The sequence below is a fragment of the Pan troglodytes genome, chromosome 11 (genome assembly GCF_028858775.2).
Source record: "Pan troglodytes isolate AG18354 chromosome 11, NHGRI_mPanTro3-v2.0_pri, whole genome shotgun sequence".
NCBI classification, from domain to species: Eukaryota; Metazoa; Chordata; class Mammalia; order Primates; family Hominidae; genus Pan; species Pan troglodytes.
This window is the reverse complement of record NC_072409.2, coordinates 43,400,029-43,420,946: the sequence shown is the minus strand read 5'-3', so window position 1 is coordinate 43,420,946 and position 20,918 is coordinate 43,400,029. Positions and strand designations below refer to the sequence as shown.

Below are 20,918 nucleotides of genomic sequence, written 5' to 3'. Positions count from 1 at the left end.
GAGATGGAATGGGAAGCCTGGCAGAAGCGCTGGTCCGGTCTTCAGGGTCACGGCTGATACAGGAGTTTAAGCGGCCGTGTGACTCCAAAGCCTAGCTTCTGCAAGCAGATGTTTTCTTCTAGCCATGTGTGAATTGGAGGTTCCTTGGGCTGTCCACGCCTGGTCATCGGCTGGCAGGAGGCTCTCCAGGCACACGCAGCACACACAGCACATGCACCACACGTAGCACACACACTGCATGCAGCACACACACACGACACAGTGGACGCACCACACAGAGCACACGCGGCACGCACAGCACACACCACACAGCGCACGCACCACACAGAGCACACACGGCACACAGCGCATGCACCACGCAGAGCACACACGGCACATGCAGCACACACACCAAACACAGCGCACGCACCGCACAGAGCACATGCAGCACACACGGCACATGGCAGCACACACACCAAACACAGCGCACACACCGCACAGAGCACACGCAGCACACACACCAAACAGTGCACACACTGCACAGAGCACACACGGCACATGCAGCACACACACCAAACACAGCACATGCACTGCACAGAGCACACGCAGCACACACAGCACACGCACCACGCAGAGCACACACAGCACATGCAGCACACACACCAAACACAGCGCACGCACCGCACAGAGCACACGTGGCACACGCAGCACACACACCAAACACAGCGCACGCACCGCACAGCACACGTGGCACACACAGCACACACACCAAACAGCGCACACACCACACAGAGCACACGCAGCACACACACCACACAGAGCACTTGGAGCACCCGCAGCACACACACCACGCAGAGCACACGCGGCACACACACCACACATAGCGCATGCACAACACAGAGCACACACAGCACATGCACCACATGTAGCGCACACTGCATGCAGCACACACACCACACACAGCGCGTGCACCACACAGAGCACCTGCGGCACACACAGCACACACACCGCACGCACCACAGAGAGCACACGTGGCACACACACTGCACACAGTGCACGCACCACACAGCACACGCGGCACACGCAGCACACACAGCGCATGCACCACACAGAGCAGACGCGGCGCACACAGCACACGTGGCATATGGCCTCCATGACCCTGTGTCTTGAGGGCAGGTCCTACTTTTTGCTTTGTTGTGTTGGAGCAGAATTTCTCCCCTGGCTTCTATTGGAGTGAGTCCTAGATTATTTAAATCACTTCCTCTGTTAATTGTGCCTGGAATTAACCTGTTAGATTTACTTCCTAGCAGTTAGTTGCTCAGTATGGGTTTCTACACTATTAAAGCAACCTAGCAGTAGTACATAAGGTTTTGTTAGGACAGCTGTGAGATTTTTTTTCTCTAACAATCATCATCATTTCTGTGTCTGCTCCGTTTTTCTTCAGTGTTTTATATGATATTAATAGGGGATGTCTAATTTTGTATCTTTAAAAAAACTTTATCAAATCTGAAGCATTTTTCGTGTTATAGCTTCTCTATAATTTTTCATGGATATTGAATATTTGGTGTTGATATTCTTCACTCAGTTTTGAACATTGAGTTTTCTTCTAATGTTTTGTGCTTATGAAAACCATTTCTGTGTAACGTGTTTCAGTAGCTTATTTATCTGAAAGAACTCTAATAATGAAAAGAAATAAAAAGTTTTTCCGAAGCATGATCATATTCTTCCAGAAGAGTCAGGAACCATGTGTGCCAGGAAAGGGAAACGGGACTGAGCGTCTCGTAGCGAAACGCCTGCTGCAGACTTGACGCGGCTCCCCTCCAGGACGGGCTGGCGGCACACAGACTATGCACTTACCTCACTGCCGGCCTCATAATAGTAATCAGTGTAAATGGTGTTTCTCTTTCGTTTTGTTATTTCGTGGCGTTCGTGTTAAAGTGTGTGAAACTACAAGGCCAGCTAGTCCTTTCATCATTCCCTTTGGTGCAGGTTTTGGAGCAGCACCACAGGGCACACCCCTCGCCACTCTTTATGGGGAATTTTTGCTCAGGCAGGCAAAGGAGTCATCTTGGTCACAAGTCTCCCTTTTCCCCCTCCCCAGCATCTTCGATCCTGTCCCCACCCCTCCAGATGCATCCAGGGGTTGCAAGCCTGCCCCCCAACCAGTCCCCATGAGGAACAGTGGCCGGGATTGTCCCAGGGCCCCTTCCAGCAGGGGGACCTCCTGACTTGAGAGTCCCCAAAGCCTTCCCAGGGCAGCTAGAATCTGCCTGGAGAGAAGGGATCTTGTCCCCAAGGGTTAGAGGCAGTAAACTAATAGCAAGGACAGCTGCCTTTAGCAATTGTGTGTGTCGCATGGCCGGTCCCTGCATTTTTCTTCAGTTCCAAAGCTGCACTGGCATTTTTATGGTCATCTCTGGAGTCCCTTTGATTCAAGAAATTATACCTCTAGGATGCCAACTAAACGAACAACAAACAGAAACTCCACCTGTTTGCTAGCATAACAGGCGTGAAGGCGGCAGTGTCGCCGGCGTCCTTCCGCGGAAGCCCGGTGTGTGCAGACAGCACGGGGCGGCGCTGCTCTCAGGTGCTCTGGCTGCTTGGGTTCCTGGCATGCTGATTTGTGACTTAAGATTAAAATCACATTGCCAGGGATTACCACGCAACCACGACCTTGGCTGCTCCTCCAGAAACCGTGGTCGCGCTCACTGCAGATTGGAGAACAGGTGCATCTCGTAGCTCTTCTTTGGAAACAAAAGAAGCCACCAGCTGAGGAAGATGCTCACCGGTCACCGTCCCTTTATTTATGCCCAGCGATGACCTCTCTAACAAGGTGCAGAGCTTAGCTGATTGGTGAACAGTGATTGGTTTCCGCTTTGTTCACAGTGGCTAAGTTCTGCACCTGAAGAGAAGGTGAGATGGGGACAGTTAAGTTGGAGCCGCTGGGGCAGAGGCCGTTGCTGACGGGCCGGCCGCTGCTGCACAGTCAGCTTGGGTGCGGAGCGCGATCCTGGAGGATGAGAGACCACTTGACCCCAAGGATGCACTGTCTCCTGCTGGGAATGCTAGCCATGTACTGAGTCCTTAAGTCTGTCCACAGAAACATCCACTAATCGGACATCTGTCTGAAAGGTCAAATGTATTGAAAGTTGCAAAAATTCTTCTTACAAAAAACTAAAACCAAATGCATCACCTAAGTCGAGTGAAATCATGTGTTGGCTCATGGCTGTGAGCGGGGCGGGGCGGGGCTTTCGGAGGAGCTCCTGTTGTTCTGGGCGCGGTGAACTCTCTCTTGTATTTGCAGTCCAGGCCTTCGCGTCTCCTGCGCCAGCAGACGGTGCCCACGGAGCTCCCAGCTGAGGCGCTGCTTCTCCGGGCTGTCGATTGGACCCGCCCTCCGGTGCCTACTGAGCTGATATCAGTTCTCATTTTACACACTGGCTCAGTTCAGCAGGAACAGGAGTCGAGCCCTTGAGCAAAAAGCCTTCGTGTCTGTAAGTGCCCAAGGCTCAGGAGAGCTGGGGCTCCCACTCGCGGCAGACAGGCCCGCGTCCACCCCGCGTCCACCCCGGCCCGGCGGCAGCACGGTGCCAGTCATCTGTATGTGCTCCTGCGGCGTGGGGGTTTGTAGACTTGGAAAACCCTGTTGGCAGAAAGTTAAGAGCTCCCAGGCCTGAAGGCAGGACACAGTGCCAGCAGGGGGCCGTTTGCCCCCATGTGTAAGGGAGGCAGGGCCCAGCTCTCCCACGGCGAGGTGAGCTGAGACTTTCTGAGAACAGTTAGAGTGGGTGCGGGTCTGAAATGGGTACTCCTAGCAGCTATTGTGTACGCAAAGCCTGAGTACAGCCTGCTGGTGTCATGGCCACGTGTGAGCAGGCCAGCGTCACACGGCTCGCTGTGACCCGTCCCGGAGACTGAAATGGGCCTGGGTCTCCTCCTTGTCCTGTGATTAAAGTCCTCTCTCGAAAGTGGAGAGCAAAGGCACACAGAGGTGCGCGCTCACAAGAATTCCTCCCGGTGACTGGGTAATCAATGTTACTGCTGTTTCCTTTGCAGGAAAGACCACAGCAAGATTCTTTCATTCGTCTCCTCCTAGCCTGGGGGACCAGGCTCGAACTGACCCTGGACATCAAAGGAGGGATTATGTGGCTGCTAAAGCCATCGGCCCACAGCCCTGTTCACGTCTTGGTGCTTCTCTTTCCCAGAGGCTGGTCCCAGCCAGGCACACACAAAAGGCAGATTCTCGTAAACACAGCCTCCCTCCCTGGAGGCTGCCTCCTGCCCTGGATCTGGAGTGGAGCTGCTCTGAGATTTTGAGTTCTTCTGCACAGATGATTAAATATATCCAAGAGACATTGGAAAACCTGCTGAACATTTTACATTGGTCTGCTCAGCACATGGCTGGATGTGGATATTTCTATAATTCCAGAAAGTCACACAGCTCCTCTGTATGAGACCAGTGGGCGCCATTTAAAAGAACGGGATGAGAATCTAAGATATATTATTAATAAATGTAATGGATTTTTTTTTGTATACGTGTTTGCTTCTAAATTTCATACTGTTTAAAAATAATAAAGGCCAGGTGTGGTGGCTCATGCCTATAATCCCAGCACTTTGGGAGGCCGACGTGGGTGGATCACGAGGTCAGGAGATCGAGACCATCCTGGCTAACATGGTGAAACCCTGTCTCTACTAAAATACAAAAAATTAGGCGGGCGTGGTGGTGGGCACCTGTAATCCCAGCTACTCGGGAGACTGAGGCAGGAGAATCGCTTGAACCCAGGAGGTGGCGGTTGCAGTGAGCCGAGATTGCGCCACTGCACTCCAGCCTGGGCGACAGAGCAAGACTCCATCTCAAAAAAAAAAAAAAAAAAGCACGTACAAGAAAAAGGTATTCTCCACATTCTGGTGTTCCCCCCACCTCACTAGTTTCTTTGTTGTTTTCAAGGTAGTGTTAGTTCTCTTGAAGCCTGAAAACAAAAGTAATTTGGCTGCGCGTGGGGCACTCTCTTCCGATAAAATGGAGAGCCTGGGCATATTCAGGCATCGTGGGAGTCTGGTGGTATGATTTTTCTTTCTCCACAAGGTTTAGGGTATAGACAGAAGCTGGGCACTGAGCTTCCTTGGCACTGTCCATGGGGCAGAATGTTTGAAAATGCCTGGAGAAGGCTGTAGGAACGGGTGCAGCCATGGGCCCTGTGCCAAGCTGGGCTGAGCCTGAGTGCACCTGAACACACCCACAGTCTCCTCTGCCTGGCTCCAGGGGGCAGCACAAATTCTGGCCTGTTTGGGGTGAAGTGGGGCTCTACCATGGATCTCATTAGAAGCTCTGGACTGGGAGGCCTTGGTCTCCAGAACTCTCTTTTCTTGTCCCAGTGACTGATTCCAGAACGTTCTTAGGATTTGCTCTCTGTCACATGCCTTTGCGTGGGACTGTATAGCTGGCTGTGCCATCGTGGAGGATGGCTCGGAACTTGACTGTTATGTTTGAATAAATACACGACCGTGGCTTCCTGTGGAGACTTAGAATGAACGATGCTTTCTCTCTGTGTGCTGCTGCCTTTTTTTTTTCCTCCTTTCTTTCTTTTTTTTTTTTGACAGTTTCACTCTTGTTGCGCAGGCTGGAATGCAATGGCACGATCTCTGTACACTGCAACCTCCGCCTCCCGGGTTCAAGCTATTCTCCTGCCCCAGCCTCCCGAGTAGCTGGGATTACAGGCTCCCGCCACCATGCCCAGCTAATTTTGTATTTTTAGTGGAGATGTGGTTTCACCACGTTGGTCAGGCTGGTCTTGAACTCCCGACCTCAGGTGATCCACCTGCCTCGGCCTCCCAAAGTGCCGGGATTATAGGCGTGAACCACTGTACCCGGCCTCTCTCTCTCTCTCTCTGCGCTTTCTAAGTGTGTTTGGCTTTCACTGAGGCAGAGCCAGGAAGGACCGTGGGAGTACTGGCCGCGCTGCCCTGCGAGGCTCCCACTCCCACTGTGTGCAGATGCTTGGCACCTGGAGCTCTCAAGAGCTGCGGGTGGCTCACCGGCCCAGTGGTTTGGGGTGACCTTGCTTTTCCAAAAAGTGAAAGCCATGCTTTATCTTCTTTAGAAACCACTAAAGCAAAGCTGAACTGCTGAATAGGTGGGGTTCTGCACAAAGACCACTAATCCCCTGGCTCCTGTGAGTGACCGGGTCTTGTGACTTGCTTTGACCACCGGGGATCTGGCCAGTGGGTGGCATAAATTTGGTGGACCTCATCAGAACCGGACATTGCTGTCACGGATTTGACTGAGGTCCTGCCAGGAGTCGGCCTTTGCTGCCTCCAGACCTGGGGGCACCCTGCCCGTGCTGGGGCTGCCCCTGGAGGTGAGGGAGGGAGGAAGCCGGAGAGCAGCTCCGCCACTCTGTCCAGGCAGGAGGCTCCCCGAGGCTCTGCGACTGCCCTCGCCGGCATCCTTCACCCGTGCCTCAGCTGACTCTGAATGGGTTCTGCTAGCTGCTCCTCTGGCATCTCCTAAGAGACTCGAGAGAACCTCCACCCAGGGCCTGGCAGAGAGGCCTCTAGATTCCAGCCTGAGAGCAAACCGGGGTCTCGGGGTCAGTAGGAGACAGATGTGACCAGTACTCTTCCATTTTTAAGTGAGGTATCACATCAGAAACTAGCTCAGATCAAAGGGCGTGTGACGACTGAGGCTAGAACGCTCACTGCCTTAGCCCAGCCATAGCGCCTTCGGAGAGCAGGGGTGTCTGCACAGGACACAGTAGTTTTGGATGAAGACGGGCTGTCTGGAAGAGCACGATGTGGGTGTGCTGGGGAACCTGAGTTCCCACTGTGGATTCATCTGCCAAGTGGCAGGGTTTGAACGCAGGTCCACATGGCTCAGAGCTTTCCTCCACGCCACAATGCCTCCCCAGCTGTGGGCCCTTCGTTGACATCTGCTGAAGCCTCCATGTCCAGGCACTCCTGGGGACACTGTCTTGTCACACTCAGCAGCCAAGACTTGAGAGGCCCCCCTGGGCCTTCACTCCTAATCCAGTCTGATGGAAGGGCAGGCTGGGTGGGGGCACGGGCTGCTTTGGAAAGCATGGAAACCTGAACTTGAATCCGCCAGTTAAGTGCTGTTTCCCAGCCTCAGCTCAGCAGCTCCCCGCGGCCGACCCATGGGTGGGACCTGTCACAGGTTCTCAATCAGATGTGAAGATATTAGCTCCCCCCACCCTGCAACAGGCTGTAAGAAACTGATAGGAACAACCTTCTTTACCAACAAGCCAGCGCCTCCACTGAACAGACGGACCCAGGACTGGAGGGTCCCCACAAGACACATCAGCTCCCTGTCTAGGTAGAAGCCAAGAAACACCTGCTCACACGGGGCTTTCTTAGGCTCTAAAATGACTTGCAGATGCCATGGGATGGGGGAGCCCCATGGCTATGCCCTGAGGCTGCGTGGGGCTGAATGGCACTGAAGGGCCACTGAGGGGCTGGAGGGCAGAGGCCGCAACACGCCACCCTGGCCCCTGTGGCCTGCAGCCACTAGCAACGTCACAGGGCCATCTGTCCCCCGAGTGGTAGGTACGAACAGTTAACTGGGTTTGCCAGGTTTAATAAAAGATCAGGGAGAGGCAGCAAGTTAATGGGTTAATTGCCACTGTCCTCCAGGAGAACAAACGGATGCCGGGTCCAGTCCTTCCCCGAGGCCGCGGAGATGCCAGTGTTTCAGCCCGCAGGAGCCGGGCAGCCCAGTGCAGGGCACTTGTCCAGAGGCCAGCACGTTTTAAACCATGTCCCCTGCTGCCGCCTCCGGCTGTCTGAACACAGGCTGCGCCAACCTGTGGCTGGGCCCGGGCCCAGGGCCTGCTGCGGGAGGGAAGGTAGCCAGGGCATCTGAGGGTGACCCCAGCCCAGAGGGCCCCCCCTCGAAGGGAGGAAGCAGCAGTGACCACACCCTGCACTTGGTCGCCTGCAGGCCTCGCCAGCACCCTGGGGCCGGCCTAGAAAGGCAGCCCCTGCCTCCCTGCTGGGGTTGAGGGGACAGGAGGACCTCCCCAGCCCGGGGCTCTGGACCACAGCCAGGGTATAAGGGCAGGGAATTCTGGCTGGACAAAGGCAAAAAGTGGGGCGAGGGAGGATACAGGAAAGAAACACCAGGGAAGATGGTCAGGTCCCAGCTCAGCTTCCTTTTGAGGATTAAAGGATTTTAAAGCATTTATGTTTATTGGAATTTCAAACCAAAATATTGAAATAATAGCCTCCATGCTAGGCAAGGTGACCTTGCCTGCAGCATGGAGGGAGGCCAGCCACACCCAAGACAGCCCTGACGGAAAACCTGCCCTCAATGACAAAGAGGGGTCCAGGGAGGCTGCGGCTTCCCTCCACCTCGATTCAGCCTGCAACAGCCGGTGGCCGGGCCTGGGGGAGGCCGAGGGGAGGGACCTGTGCCGCAGTGACCTCACCAAAGGCAGCTGTGACCCACAGAGCAGCTGAAAGCAAGGCCAAGGGCCGCTTTCAAGGGACAGTTTGTTTAGAGTTTCAAGTTCTAGACCAAGCACGTCCTTGTTCTATAGATGGGGCCAGTGGAGGACTTGTGTGGGTCATGGGTGGGGGTGAGGGGAGGTGCTGGCAGGGAAGGAGGGCTCCTTGGCAAGGCAGTCCCACCCGGCAAGGGGCCACAGTCTGCCCTGGGAGGCTCCTTCCAAGCAGAACTCTGGGTGCGCAGGGCCCACCACACCCCATTCCCCAGAATAAGCGGGGTGCTGCCTGGCACTTTGTCAGGGGTTGACATTAAAGTGTGGTGGCTCTTTGGTTAGTTAGTGCCTTGGGCTGAACCACTGCAGGCTCACTCTGTGCAGGGCCCAGCCATGACAGTCACTCTGTATAGGGGCACGGAGACGGTGGCCACCCAAGAGGCTTGGGGGGGCTGGAGGTTGAAAGGGCTGCCTGGACCTCCCAGGGTCGTTCCCAGCACCCGTGGGACAGTGACCTTGGCCTTGCTGCTTGGGCTCTGGAGATTTACAAGGTGGAAGTGAGGAGAGGCCAGTTGTGACTATTCAGTGGCAGGGTTTTATAGATCTCTTCCCACCCTCCCTGCTGTCTGGGAGACTGATCACCCGATAGGCATTCCTGTTCCAGTTGGATAACCAGACGGTGTGAGAAAGGCCGGCAGCCGAGCCTGGGGTGGAAGGAAACCACCGTAAAGCCACAGATGTCCCAAGACCAACTTGGCATGTGTGCATGTGCGCACCCCACCCCAGCAGCCCCCATGGGAGGCCCAGCCTGAGAAGCCACTCTTGGGGCTGGGGGTGGGAAAAGGGGGTTGATGCCCCGTGGTTCTCACATAGATCCAGAAGAGAAGAAAGGCTGAGAGCTTCGGTCACCAGGCTGTGGCCTGAGAGAGTTGCTGATGGCACCAAAAGCCTGTTCAAGGCTGTGTGTGTGTGTGTGCCACACACACACACACACTAGTAGGGAGAGGCAGTGCAGGGCTAAATGCAGAAATGCAGAGAAAGACCTCTGACCACAGAGTTCTGTCTAGTCCCAACAGCTTACAAGGAACCAGACCGGTCCCTGCGGTGTTTGTTGAGATAAAACAAGGTCAGGGTTTGGCTTCTCAGCCCCAGGACTTAAAGGGGGTGGGCCCAGGGGGAGCTGCTGTAAAGACCAGAGCCTCCCACCCCCGCCTGGGCCCACCCAGCATCTGGCTGCTCTGCCACCCCTACCTGACCCTTGCAGTCGCTGAGTGGGGCCTGGGGGCGGGCTTGGGGCTGCTCCCAGGGGGACTGTCCATTCTGAGTCTCCCACAGGCTCCCCACCTGGGAGAGGAGTGCCCAGCTCTGATCCTGCCTGGGGCCGCCTGCCCAGACAGCTCATCTGTGGCTTTGTCTGGGGCACAGAGGCGACTGGGTGTGCACCCTGTGGTTTCCATTTTCTTAAGCTTTCTTTGTGCTCCTTCTGCCTGTAATTTCTTTCAGCCTGGGCCTTTGTGGAATCTGTCCGCCACTTTAAAGCACAGCCGAGGAGGTGCTTTTGCCAGCGGGGTGTGGGTGGGGTGCTGAAGCTGCCCATGGTCAGACCCTGACTCACTGCCAAGAGTCCTGAGTTCCAGAAAGTTCCTTTCTGCTCTCATAGTCCTCCCTTGCCACAACGAGGTCTGAGAACAGAAGTGCGTGTCCTGACGACTGGATTGGACGCTCATGGCGAGCTCTGAAAGGCAGGAGTCAAGGAAGCCCTCTGTGGCTAAGACACTACACTCTTCACCCATGATCCCTGAGGTTTCTGCATTCTCACCCTATGATTTAAGTCCCCAGGGACTTCAGCTGCAGTTATGTTTAGGGAGGGAGGCTCAGGAAGAACATGAATTATGGCATAACTCAGAGATGAGGCCGGAGTCTGTTTCAGTGATTGCTGATGGAATGGAACAAGTGTGCGTTTATGTTGGGTTGTAAAGAAAACACAGATAATTTACGGGGAAGGAGCTATAGTTTGATGATTGTATCTGCTTTACTAAGTTAAAAGCTGTGGAGGAAGTGACTGCAGAAACTTGGTTTTAGCACAGCTGAGGCAGAGGACTTGCGTACAGGAGGAAAGCCATGATGAGCACAGGGCCCTGGCAGATGGAGGATGGGTCTTTGGAAAGCTGGGTCATGGCCCAACAAATGTCAGGGCACATGCGTCCAGTCATAGTAAGTAGACTTTTTCTAGAAAATTCTGTCCAATGGTAGAACATAAGTCCTGTGAATAAGAAACAAAAGCACCACCACGCTGACTACGGTGCAAGGATCAGAGATGGCGCTGTCTCCTTTTAAAGTTACAGATGGTGCCTGGCCTCCTTCCCTTCAGGGCAGCGTTTAACAGCAGCCCTCTCTTAGAGCAAACAAGAGTCTTCCTTTGCATACTTGATAACAACTTATTTTTCTCATAGATCACACATGCAAACAAATATAGGTAATATGTAAACAAAAAGTAAGTTTTCTCTGCCTTTTCAGCTAGTCTCTTCCCCAAGTCACTATAATGAAGTTGATTACCGTCTCCACCCTGGCGCCGGCAAGCACGTGTGCAGGCCCTGCTTTATACACGGAGGGTGGCACAGTGTTCACACGGGTCTAGATTGGCACGTACACAACGCTCGCTTCTCTGTGTCGATGGCTGCATTGCATGGACGCGCTGTAACTCGAGAGGCAGTGACACCCCACCTTCTGTGGGCTTCGTTCAAGTCCCAGCCCTGCTAGATGGCCTCAGTGTAGCCTTGGGCACATTATTCGGCCTCTGTGTTTGCATTTCCTCCTCTGTAAGCTTCAGCTGACTTTGTTGGGTCAGTGTGTGTGAAGTGGACAGCAGGCCCGGGCTCGAGGGTAAGAGTGTGCACTTGCTTGCACGCAGGCTTTTCCTTTTTTTCTCTCGTTCCTCTCTCTCTCCCCCACCCCTTTCTTGCTCTTCTCCTTTCTCTCCCTTTCCTCCCTCTCTGTTTCCTTTCATTTATATCTTTGTGTGAACCTCTGAGTTGCCCCAGTGGTTGTTGGCTGTCGCATCCTGCACACGCACAGGCGCCGGCATATCCACGGGGAAAGCCCTAGATGTGCGCACTAGTGTGGATCCCTGTGGTCTGCAGTGGAGGGAGTGGGGTCAGGAGAACTGGGTGTCTGCTCCTTGGAGAAAGGATATATAATCTTTTTCGATCTTAGTGCTTTTATTACAGCAGAATACACATAAGATTGACCAGTATAACCATGTGTCAGGACCCAGCTCAGCAGCCTCGGTGTCTTCATTGTTGTGCAGCTCACCACGATCCGCCTGCAGAACTTTTTCATCTTCCCCAGTGAAATGGGACCCATTCAACACTCGCGCCCCACTTCCCTTCCCCCAGGTCCCTGGGAAGCACCATGCAGCTTCCTGTCTTTTGAGGCTTGCCTGTTTTAGGGAGCTCATATGAGAGGATTCATAAAATCTTTGTCCTTTATGTCTGGCTGATTTCATTTAACATAAAGTCTTCCAGGTTCCTCCATGCTGTGGCGTGCTCAGGATCTCTGCCTCTTTTTTTTCTTTTTTTTTTTTTTTGAGACAGAGTCTCACTCTGCTGCCCAAGTGGAGTGCAGTGGCACGATCTTGGCTCACTGCAGCCTCTGCCTCCTGGGTTCAAACAATTCTCCTGCCTCAGCCTCCCGAGTAGCTGGGATTACAGGTGTGCACCACCATGCCCAGCTAATTTTTGTATTTTTAGTAGAGACGGGGTTTCACCATGTTGGCCAAGCTGGTCTTGAACTCCTGACCTCGTGATCCGCCTGCCTGGGCCTCCCAAAGTGTAGGATCTCTGCCTTCTAAGGCTGAGGACCATCCTGCCATACACACAGACCGCGTTTCCTTTCTGCACTGGCTTGGCTGCTGGCGGATGCAGCTGTCTGCCTTTTGGCTGTCCAGGAGAGTGCTGCCAGGAACATGGCATCCAGGATTTCCTCAGCTGTTACTTTGCATTCTTTTGGGTAAACATCTAGAGGCAGAATGGATAGATCAGAGTTCTAGGTTACCATACTGTTTCCAGAGTCAATTTTCTATTTTGATTTTTTTCACCCTATCTTATGGTGCTGATAAATTTGGATGTTTGACAGGCTGTCCTCCGAAAAGGTGGTACCAGTTTCCTGTCCCTTCCTCTGCCTGTTCCGCACTCTGTCATCAGCATGGGGAGCATCAGCCTTGAGTGTTTCCCAAGCTGCCGTGGAGATGGTTGGGAGCACCTGGGCTTCTGCCACGCTGTGGAAAAGCCCCTGCCGTCCCGTTCCCTGTGTCGTGTGTGTCCCTGCCCGTGCGTCTCGAGCTGGCAGTTGTTTCCTTACTGATGTGTAGAAGAGCTTTAGAAGTTAGGAAATTCGCTCTTTTCATATGCTGCAAATACTTCTTCCCTCAGTTTACCATGTGTATTGAGATACTTTGGTGAGTTTGCTTTTGATTTCTGCATGGCCAGTTTTACCCGCCTTTTCTCCTGTGGTTTCTTGCTTTTGCGTTGGGCATGGAAAGGGTTCCCTGTGGCAGACACAGCCAAGGGAGATGCGTGGGGGGTCCCCACGGCCTGGCCTGAAAGGAGGCATGGAAGTCCGCAGGGATGCGCTGGAGCCTTGGGTCCCGCCCCCACTTCGCGAGATCGGCATCCTCGCAGCTCCCCTTCCTCCCTCCAAAGGACTGGAGAGTCTGCCCTGAGGCAGTGACCTGCACGCAGGGGTGTGGGTGGGCCGGGAGGGAGTGGCCGGGGCTGGACAGGGTGTGACCATCTGCAAACCACTGAGGAACAAAGAAGTTCTAAATGAAAGACCAGAAAATGCTTTCTGCATTTTGGGAGGAGGGAAGCTTCAATTTTATAAGCTAAATCCTTATTTATCTAAGTAAGTAATACAGCATCTCCCCAGAGTGGCTGCAGCCTCCTTGCCTCTCCCAAGCAGGGGAACCGCTAGAGGCTTCTCGGAACACACAGATCCCAGAACGAGCCATGCTCCAGATGCTGATGCTGGGAAAGGCAGAGGGCTGGGGAGCTTATTCTGTAACAGTTTTACTCCTGATACCATCTTTTCCCCGTTGATGGCAATGTCTTTATCTTATACTAAATTCTGTACATGTACATGTGATTTACTCGGCGGGAGATGATGTCTGAAACCTAGGCAGTGAGTAGCGGGGAGTGACAGAGGGCCAGCTTCCCGGCTTCCCGACGGGCTGGATGTGGAGGTGGGAGAAAGGGAGGGGTCAAGAGTGGCTTCAGAACTCGCCCTGAGTCCCTGGCAGGATGGAATGGCCATCGGCAACATGGGGAGCTGGTGGGTGCGGGAGGTGGGTGGGGCAGGTGGGCCCGCCTGGGATGTGGTAAGCAGAGAGGGTCTTCACACCGCCAGTGGTGATGCCCAACAGGCGGCGGGCTCTCTGGGCCGGCGATCCAGGGGCAGGTGTGGCCCCTCTGCCTAGAGATGCCATGTGAAGCCACGGGCAGGACAGGGTCCAGCCTCTAGGTGGAGTCCAAGGGCGCCCACCAGGAGGGGGTCAGGAGAAGAGGAGGAGCATGTGAGCTGGGAGGAGGTCGGCCCATGAGGCCTGAGAGCTGGCCGCTGGCTGCAGCCATGGGGGCCCTTTCAGCCCCACCCATGTTTCCCTTCATGAGAACCTCACACCAAAGTATGTGTCAGTGCGTGGTACGCTTCATGACGCTTCACTTTCAGAGCTTGCCTGGCTGTTCATGAACGTTTACTGTCCATATGAATGTTGGAATCAGGTTGTCTATTCGCTGTGTCTACAACCTTTAGTGTCTGTGTCCAGGATGTCGTTCCAGAGGGAGAGGCCAGCAGTTACAGCAGTACCCTCGGTTGGAAGGGGATTGGGCAATGTCTGGAGAAAGTTTTGTCACCACTGGTGGAAGGGGTGCACCGGCACCTAGTGGTGGAGGCCAGGATGCTGCCAACACCCTGCAGTGCACAGGACACCCCCACAACAGGGGGGCATCTGGTCCAAAGTGCTCATGGTGCTGCATTTAAGAAACCCAGATTTAGGTGCCTACAAAACGTCTCACCTCTGCCTGTTCTTCTGGTGCTAGCTGCTGGGCTGTTTCATGGGACGCAACCTTCTAAAATGCTCTGGCGGCTAAAGTATAGATGCTGTAATGAGCTGGAGACATTTTTATTGTCTCCATTTGCCCAGTGTTTGGCCCCTTCCTGTAGTTGGCTGATGCCTTTGGTGGTATCCAAGGTACCCAATAACGTTAAAGAAGCTGAAGCCAGATGCGTGCTTTCCTAGCATCCCTGGCAGGCCTTTGACCCAGGCTCCTCCATCTGATGCACCTGGGCAGGGGTGCGGAAAGGAGTGGGCACAAGGGCCTTTCTCCCGGCTGGAGTGGGGTCCGGAAGGGCTGGGCAGCACGACTGGCCTTGCCAGAGCATCTGAAGCAAGGCTGGGACTGCTGCTGGCTGGCTCACACCAGGCCTCGTCAGCCCAATACCTTTTTCATCAGTTCCCCTTTACTTTCAGCATTCAGTGCACGTTTCTGTTGCTTGCAACCAAAAGTCCTGGGTGAACAAATTCCCTGCCCAGAACAGCAAGTGCAGTAAGACACCATGACAGGAGCGGGAGGGAAGGCCTTTGCTATGAGCTCTCCGTTACCAGTTTGGGCTTGAGGGGTGTGATTTGGACCCATGGTATAAACAAATTGTGGAACTGGATTTTAGGAGGAGGCTTGAAGACATGTTATGTACTTACTGTATCTTAATTTTTGTTCTTTGGTTGTAAAATGGCTTAGCGATGATTAATGACTTAGGATTTTTGGACAAAATCTACGGATTTCCCAACATTTGGCAGAGGGAAGAACTTTAGCACCCGAGCCCCCGGGCTGGGGGAGGTGGTCCTGGGCTGGAAACAGAGGAAGAAAAAGGCGAGGGGAGAAGCACGGGGAACTGTTTCTCTTCTTCCTTGGAAAGCAAAAAAATTTTGGATTCCTTGTTGAATAAGGAGAACATTCCTCACATTTGCTCCCACTGTGCAAATCCTCCAGTGCATCCGCCGTCCTCTGGGCAGCGTAAGGCCAGGCTCGGTTTTGACTTCCCAGCATTTCGGGTGGATTCACTCTGCCAGGCTCACCAAGGTCCCTTCTTCTCTGGCTTCTCTGTCAAGGCCCTGTTCGTAACTTCTCCACTTCAACAGAAAACTCGGCTTCCTCCCATCCACTGGACTAGCTCCCATTTCTGTCCTAGCACCTTGTCCCACCACTTAGACACCACGCAGGACAGGGTGAAGAACAAACCACGAAACCCTGCCAACCATGCCTGCTCCAGTGAGAGGCTCCTCAGGAGTGTCTTAGCATTTCCTGTCTGCTCCCTCAGGCGCCCTCCTGACCCCGAGAGGGGCCCTAGTGTCCCATAGCCGGAAGCATGGGGAGTGCTGGAAACCCCACTGGAGTGGGGGTCCTGGGGGTGGCCACGGTGCTGCTCGCCTTGGCCGCATCACTCATGCCTCCCAGAGGGGCCTGTGGGGCTGGAGGAGGGGACAGCAGCCTGTGAAGCAACGGAGCGAGCAAGAGTGGGTGGGCTATGCTGGTGGGACGAGGCCTTCAGCTTCAGGGATCAGGGAAGAGACAGAACAATTCAAGTGAGGCTTATGGTCAAGCCTGGCTTAGAGAAAAAACAGATATGAAACGCATGTAACCTGATTTTAGCAGGCCCTGCCAGATGCCTGCCCTTGTCCTCCTGCTTCCTCCTTGGTGACAGGACCCTCAGTTTTTAGGTATTTAGTAGCAAGGTTCCCAGGCCCAGAGGCTAAGCCATCCTCGGTCTCTTCCAGGGCACATCTAGGTTTCCTGAGGCCCGAAGCTTCCACTGTCTGGGGCCATCGGGGGAGCTTTTTCCTGAGAGAAGGATTGTAATATTTAATGGATACAACATTAGGTGCAAACTGAAGTTTTATTTAGAATGAAAAAATAAAATAGACAACAAATTACAGATTTTAAAGCTAAAAAATTCCACAGATGTCACGGAGTCCAGGGGAATAACAGCCTGGTTGGAGGGGCGCTCTCCGCCTCTTCTGTATTTTTGGCTCTCTCTGAGGGTAGTGGTTTTACCAGCATGCTTTATCAAAAACTAAACTATCAGGGAGAGTCTAGAAAAACTCCTGCTACAGTAAGGTCAGATTCCGGACCCTGTCGCACCTCTGAAGACCTCGGTCCAGCTCCTTCCAGGGTGGCTTCACGCCTTGGCATCCCTGCCTCCCTGCGGCTGCCCCTGTGCCCAGGCCCCGCCAACGCCGTCAAGGCCCCCTCGGCCACGCCGCGTCCCCGCCCAGCATCTCGGATGCCATTCCTTCCCGGTGGCACCTGCCCAGGCTTTGCCGAAATCGAAGGCAACAGGAGGGGGAGGTGGGCTTAAGAGTGCCTGCCCAGCCGCCACCTGTCTTGGAGGTGGAGGGAATGGCTGAGGGGTGGCTCCCCCAGCTCCCCACCTTTGAACATCTCTCAGGCTGGGAAAGGGCAAAGGGCCACATGAAGCCAGCAGGCACTTCAGTGCCACGTCCCCAGAGGGACAGTCCTCCCACCCAGGAACCCCTGGCTGCCCAAAAAGCACCACCGGCAGGGCCGCCTCCACCGCGCCCGCGAGAGGACTCGGCAGCTGTGAAGGAACTGGGAGATTCTGCAGATGGGCCGAGGTCAGGGCTTCCAGGCTAGGAAGAAGTCTTCCAGATGCCTAGCTTCACCAGTCCCAGGAGAAGGAAGGAAGGGGCATGGGCAGAGGCCTGGCAGGGGAGGAGGAAGAGGCCAACCCTGTACACAGGACCACAGGACAGGGTGGAGGACTGTCCCAGGAGTCCCTCCACAACAGGAGGCCTGGTCCCAGTGGCCCCTCTCTCTAGGGGTTCCCTGCTGCCACCATGTCCACAGAGGAGTCACAGCTTCCATGGCCCAGCCACAAGTTCTGGCTCAAAGTCAGAACAGGAGAGAGGCCCTCAACTCCAGTGAAGCATGCAGCACCTTTTTCAACCCCAACACCTCTGACGAAGCGTGTTTGTTATATGAAGGCAAGGATCATGATGGCACGAAGCGTGTTATATGAAAGCAATGATCATGATGGCAGCTGCCACCAAAATACTTTACCAGCACACCCTTCTGACTGCAGCATTTCTCAGAAGAAAGGCTCAGGTGAAAAGTTCCTGGAATTTTCCAGATCTTCAGGTGGATCTATTAGCATTGCCACATACCAAAATAAGGAATTTCCCTAAAGGTTAACTTCTAATCCAGCAAAACTTTGCTCATACCTCAAAACGGAGCCAAGACTCAGACTAATACACACAAATCAAAATGGACAAAAGCAAGTCTTGACTCACTTGACAAACAGAATAGACACAAAAGAATGTACAACCAATACAATTCCAGAATGTCCCTGAAAGGAAAAAGCACCCTGTACTGACATGAAATAAACGTTAACCTTGAGATTACACTAACAATGCCTTTTTTTAAGAGATGGTCTCGCTCTGTTGCCCAGGCTGGAGTGCAGTGTCACGATCTCGGCTCACTACAACTCCTACCTCCCGGGTTCAAGAGATCCTCATGCCTCAGCCTCCTGAATAGCTGGGATTACAGATGCATGCCATTGCACCCCGATAATTTTTGCATTTTTAGTAGAGATAGGGTATTGCCATGTTAGCCAGGCAGTCTGGAACTCCTGGGCTGAAGTAATCCCCCTGCCTTGGCCTCCCAAAGTGCTGGGATCACAGGTGTGAGCCACTGCACCCAGCCAGGCCAATTCTTTATCAGGAATTTCCAATTCCCATTTCCATTTAACAAGAGAACTAACTGAATTAATCCTGCCTTCTAATGTTTCTGGAACACATCCTCTACCTTCGCCTGCCGGCTCCTCTGATGTCCCAAGGGCCTTTTGGTAGCAGTTAGCATCATTCAGCAAATACAGAGTGGAAAGAGTGTGCCGGAGGCCCGGGCTTGGGTGTGCTGTCTGCTCCTGTGGCCTGTCAGGCAGGTCCAGGGAGACACAAGGGAAGCCTGAGGGACCCTGACTCCCCTTGAAGAATTTCTCCATACAGCAAGACAGTGGCTTTATCCCAGATCCCTGACTCCTAAAAAGAGTCTAAAAAGAGCTAAGTTCTCTCTAAATTCTTTAATGGTTCATGACCAAGTTCTTGGTTCTAAGACTTTGAATTTTTAAATAATAGATATGCAGCTTGACTTGGGTAAAAACTAGAAACCTGTTCTCCCACCCAAGCCTTTGCTTTAGTAATTATCAAGCTGACGGTCTGGCCGGGCGGGCACCAGGAGTGCCGAAGGCTCACTTGAGTCATTAGTGAACATGTCTGACTGAGTCTGGGCTGAGGGACCTGGCTCTGCATTTTGTAAAATAGATACTAGCAGATCGTCCCAAGATGTGTACAGCTCATTCTCACAGCCCAACGAGGGCACTTACTCCACAAATGCGTGGCCACAGGTCATCACCTGTCCTGTGGCCCTGGCGAGCCTGATCCCTCATGCCGGGCACCCACACGGCCTGCGTGCCTTCTAGACTTGAGTTCGCAGCTCTTTAAGGAGCTCTCGGGCCAGTTTTTCTGATCTAGGGCTTTCAATGCCAAGACGATTCCATCTGTACAAGGTCTGGTCAAGAAAGCCAATGATCTCGTGAGTTATCTCAGCAGTGTGAGCCATCTGCAATCAGGACAGAAGAGAAGGCAAATTAAAACACTTTCCAGACAGATTTGTCCTTTGTCCAGGGACGGACCATAACCACCCAGTCCCTGAAAGAAGCCCTATCCAGCATTTCCATCAGTTCCAAAGTAAAGCATCAGGGGCTCTTGTTTGCAAGGTGATTAGCACAGCAAGTCTGTCTCCAAGGCTGGCTACACAGTGAGCGGTGCCATTTCCTAACGAGCCTCCTCGCATTGAGCTCAGCTGCCAACAGCCTTAGACTCATAAAGGCCACAAACAAGCGCTGCTTGCAGTCAGAAGTGCTTCTCAGAATGCCAGTCACAAGTTGTGGGATGATCCACTGTGGGGAACAAAGGCAAATGAGCATGCTGTGGCTTGACTTTCTGCAAAAGGCTCACACGAACATGATAATTGGAAAATACCACCTGTTTTCACAGAAACAGCCCCTGGCATCCCTGGGCTAGCAACCGGACCTACTTGCTTTTTAATAGGCCTCTAAGGTTTTAACACCTGATTCTTGCGGGAGAGCAGGAGACACAGCCTCAAGGCATTCGTACTTGTTGGTGCCTGTAAGTATTTTCCTAAAAACTTCGGTTAAGAAAAAAGGGAAGGGTGAGAATCTTACAATTTAGTTGTGTGGGGAATTTATGGTTTTTTAAGCACAAGCAGTATTAAGAAGGCTTAAGTTTTTCAAAGAGTAACCGATATATTCACTTAGTGTGTGTCAGTTTATACAGAACCCGCAAATGTTTAATTAGCCAGAGCAGCCCAAGGTCAGCTTCCTCTGGAAGGGTTGGGCCGTTCTGGGAGGGTGAACAACTGCCTTGGTTTTCCCAGGACTATTCTGGTTTTACTGCCTCAGGTCCGACAGCCCAGGACACCCTTCAGAACTGGGCCTTCCACCTCCTGACCACCACTAAAGGGAGCCTCTTGTCGCATGCGCACTGTGTGAATGGCAGCGTGGGGACGCAGAGCTAAGAGTAAACGACGTGGTGTGGACCATGACGTTCGCTCTCCTCGGCCCCAGCTGGCAGCACACAGGGCCTGCAGCCGGCCTGCAACAAGCCCGCCAGGGTCAGTGCAGCCAGCACGGGGGCTCCGGCTGTAGCCCAGGCACGTGCCAGTGTGTCCCTGGGCGTCTGTATTGCTATCACTTGGTTTTTACTCAGAAATGACAGGCACATAGTGCTGATGGCCTTCGGTAGATGCAGCCTGTCCTTCATCAAGGAAACAATGTGAGCCTGCTGTGGACCCCTTTCAGAGTTAATATACCACCCAGACCCTGAGCGGGAGGACTGTCCCCCGCTCAGGGGCTGGCCATGCCCATGCTGATGGGCTTGGCCATATCTGAAGAAAGGCCGAGTTGTCATTACAAATCCAACCTTGCATCTTCCTTAAACACCAACACTCCTGGGTGGGCCCCTTCCCAGCTCTCTAGTCACATGCAAAAATTCGCAGCCCTGCAGCCGCCTGGAAAACCTGCCTCCCTGCTGGCCTTGGCTGGTGCACCGAGTGGGTTCAATTCATTTTGAGTTCAACGACTACAGAATTGAACTCTGCATCTCGGAATCTAGCTAACTTTTGCTGTTGTTGCTGTGGCCCAGCAGCAGGAGGCAGGAGAGGGAGAAGTGTGAATCCAGGACAGGACAGGAGGTGGAGCCCCAGGGGTGGACTCCACGCAGTCCTCTGCTCTGTGCCGGCCTCCTGCAGGCACAAGTGAGGGAGCAAGTGGACGGCTGGGGCAAGGCAGAGGAGTGCCTGGCGAGAGGCCAGGAGCCAGAGAGGCAGGAGA

The 20,918-nt window shown here is 53.6% G+C and overlaps 2 protein-coding genes and 3 non-coding genes across 26 annotated transcripts in view; 4 read left to right on the top strand and 1 right to left on the bottom strand.

Annotated features, from left to right (window-relative positions):
• The window catches only part of AOPEP (aminopeptidase O (putative)), a 428,322-nt gene that overhangs the window by 358,310 nt on the left and 49,094 nt on the right, over window positions 1–20,918 (top strand). For 7 of the 12 annotated variants that reach the window (XR_010148922.1, XM_016961204.4, XM_063788498.1 and 4 more), the window contains one exon: window positions 4,036–4,512. The exons of 4 other annotated variants lie outside the window; for them this stretch is intronic. Coding sequence is in view for 4 of the 8 variants with exons in the window: in XM_016961203.3 (XP_016816692.1) it covers window positions 4,036–4,296 (261 nt within the window). In the remaining 4 variants the exon portion in view is untranslated. Of the gene's footprint in view, window positions 1–3,283; window positions 3,474–4,035; window positions 4,513–20,918 lie in introns of those variants that run through there. One more of the 12 variants, XR_008537132.2, reaches the window with a different exon arrangement.
• On the top strand, window positions 2,562–2,658 carry MIR23B (microRNA mir-23b). The gene has a single exon (NR_031960.1). It is a non-coding gene; the product is annotated as a microRNA mir-23b (primary transcript).
• On the top strand, window positions 2,800–2,895 carry MIR27B (microRNA mir-27b). The gene has a single exon (NR_035724.1). It is a non-coding gene; the product is annotated as a microRNA mir-27b (primary transcript).
• MIR24-1 (microRNA mir-24-1) lies at window positions 3,376–3,442 on the top strand. Its single transcript, NR_035721.1, has one exon. It is a non-coding gene; the product is annotated as a microRNA mir-24-1 (primary transcript).
• The window catches only part of FANCC (FA complementation group C), a 218,832-nt gene continuing 214,280 nt past the window's right edge, over window positions 16,367–20,918 (bottom strand). For all 11 annotated transcript variants that reach the window (XM_009456941.4, XM_024345774.2, XM_063788502.1 and 8 more), the window contains one exon: window positions 16,367–19,126. In XM_009456941.4, coding sequence (XP_009455216.1) covers window positions 18,983–19,126 — 144 coding nt within the window. In that variant the 3' untranslated portion in view covers window positions 16,367–18,982. The remainder of the gene's footprint in view (window positions 19,127–20,918) is intronic.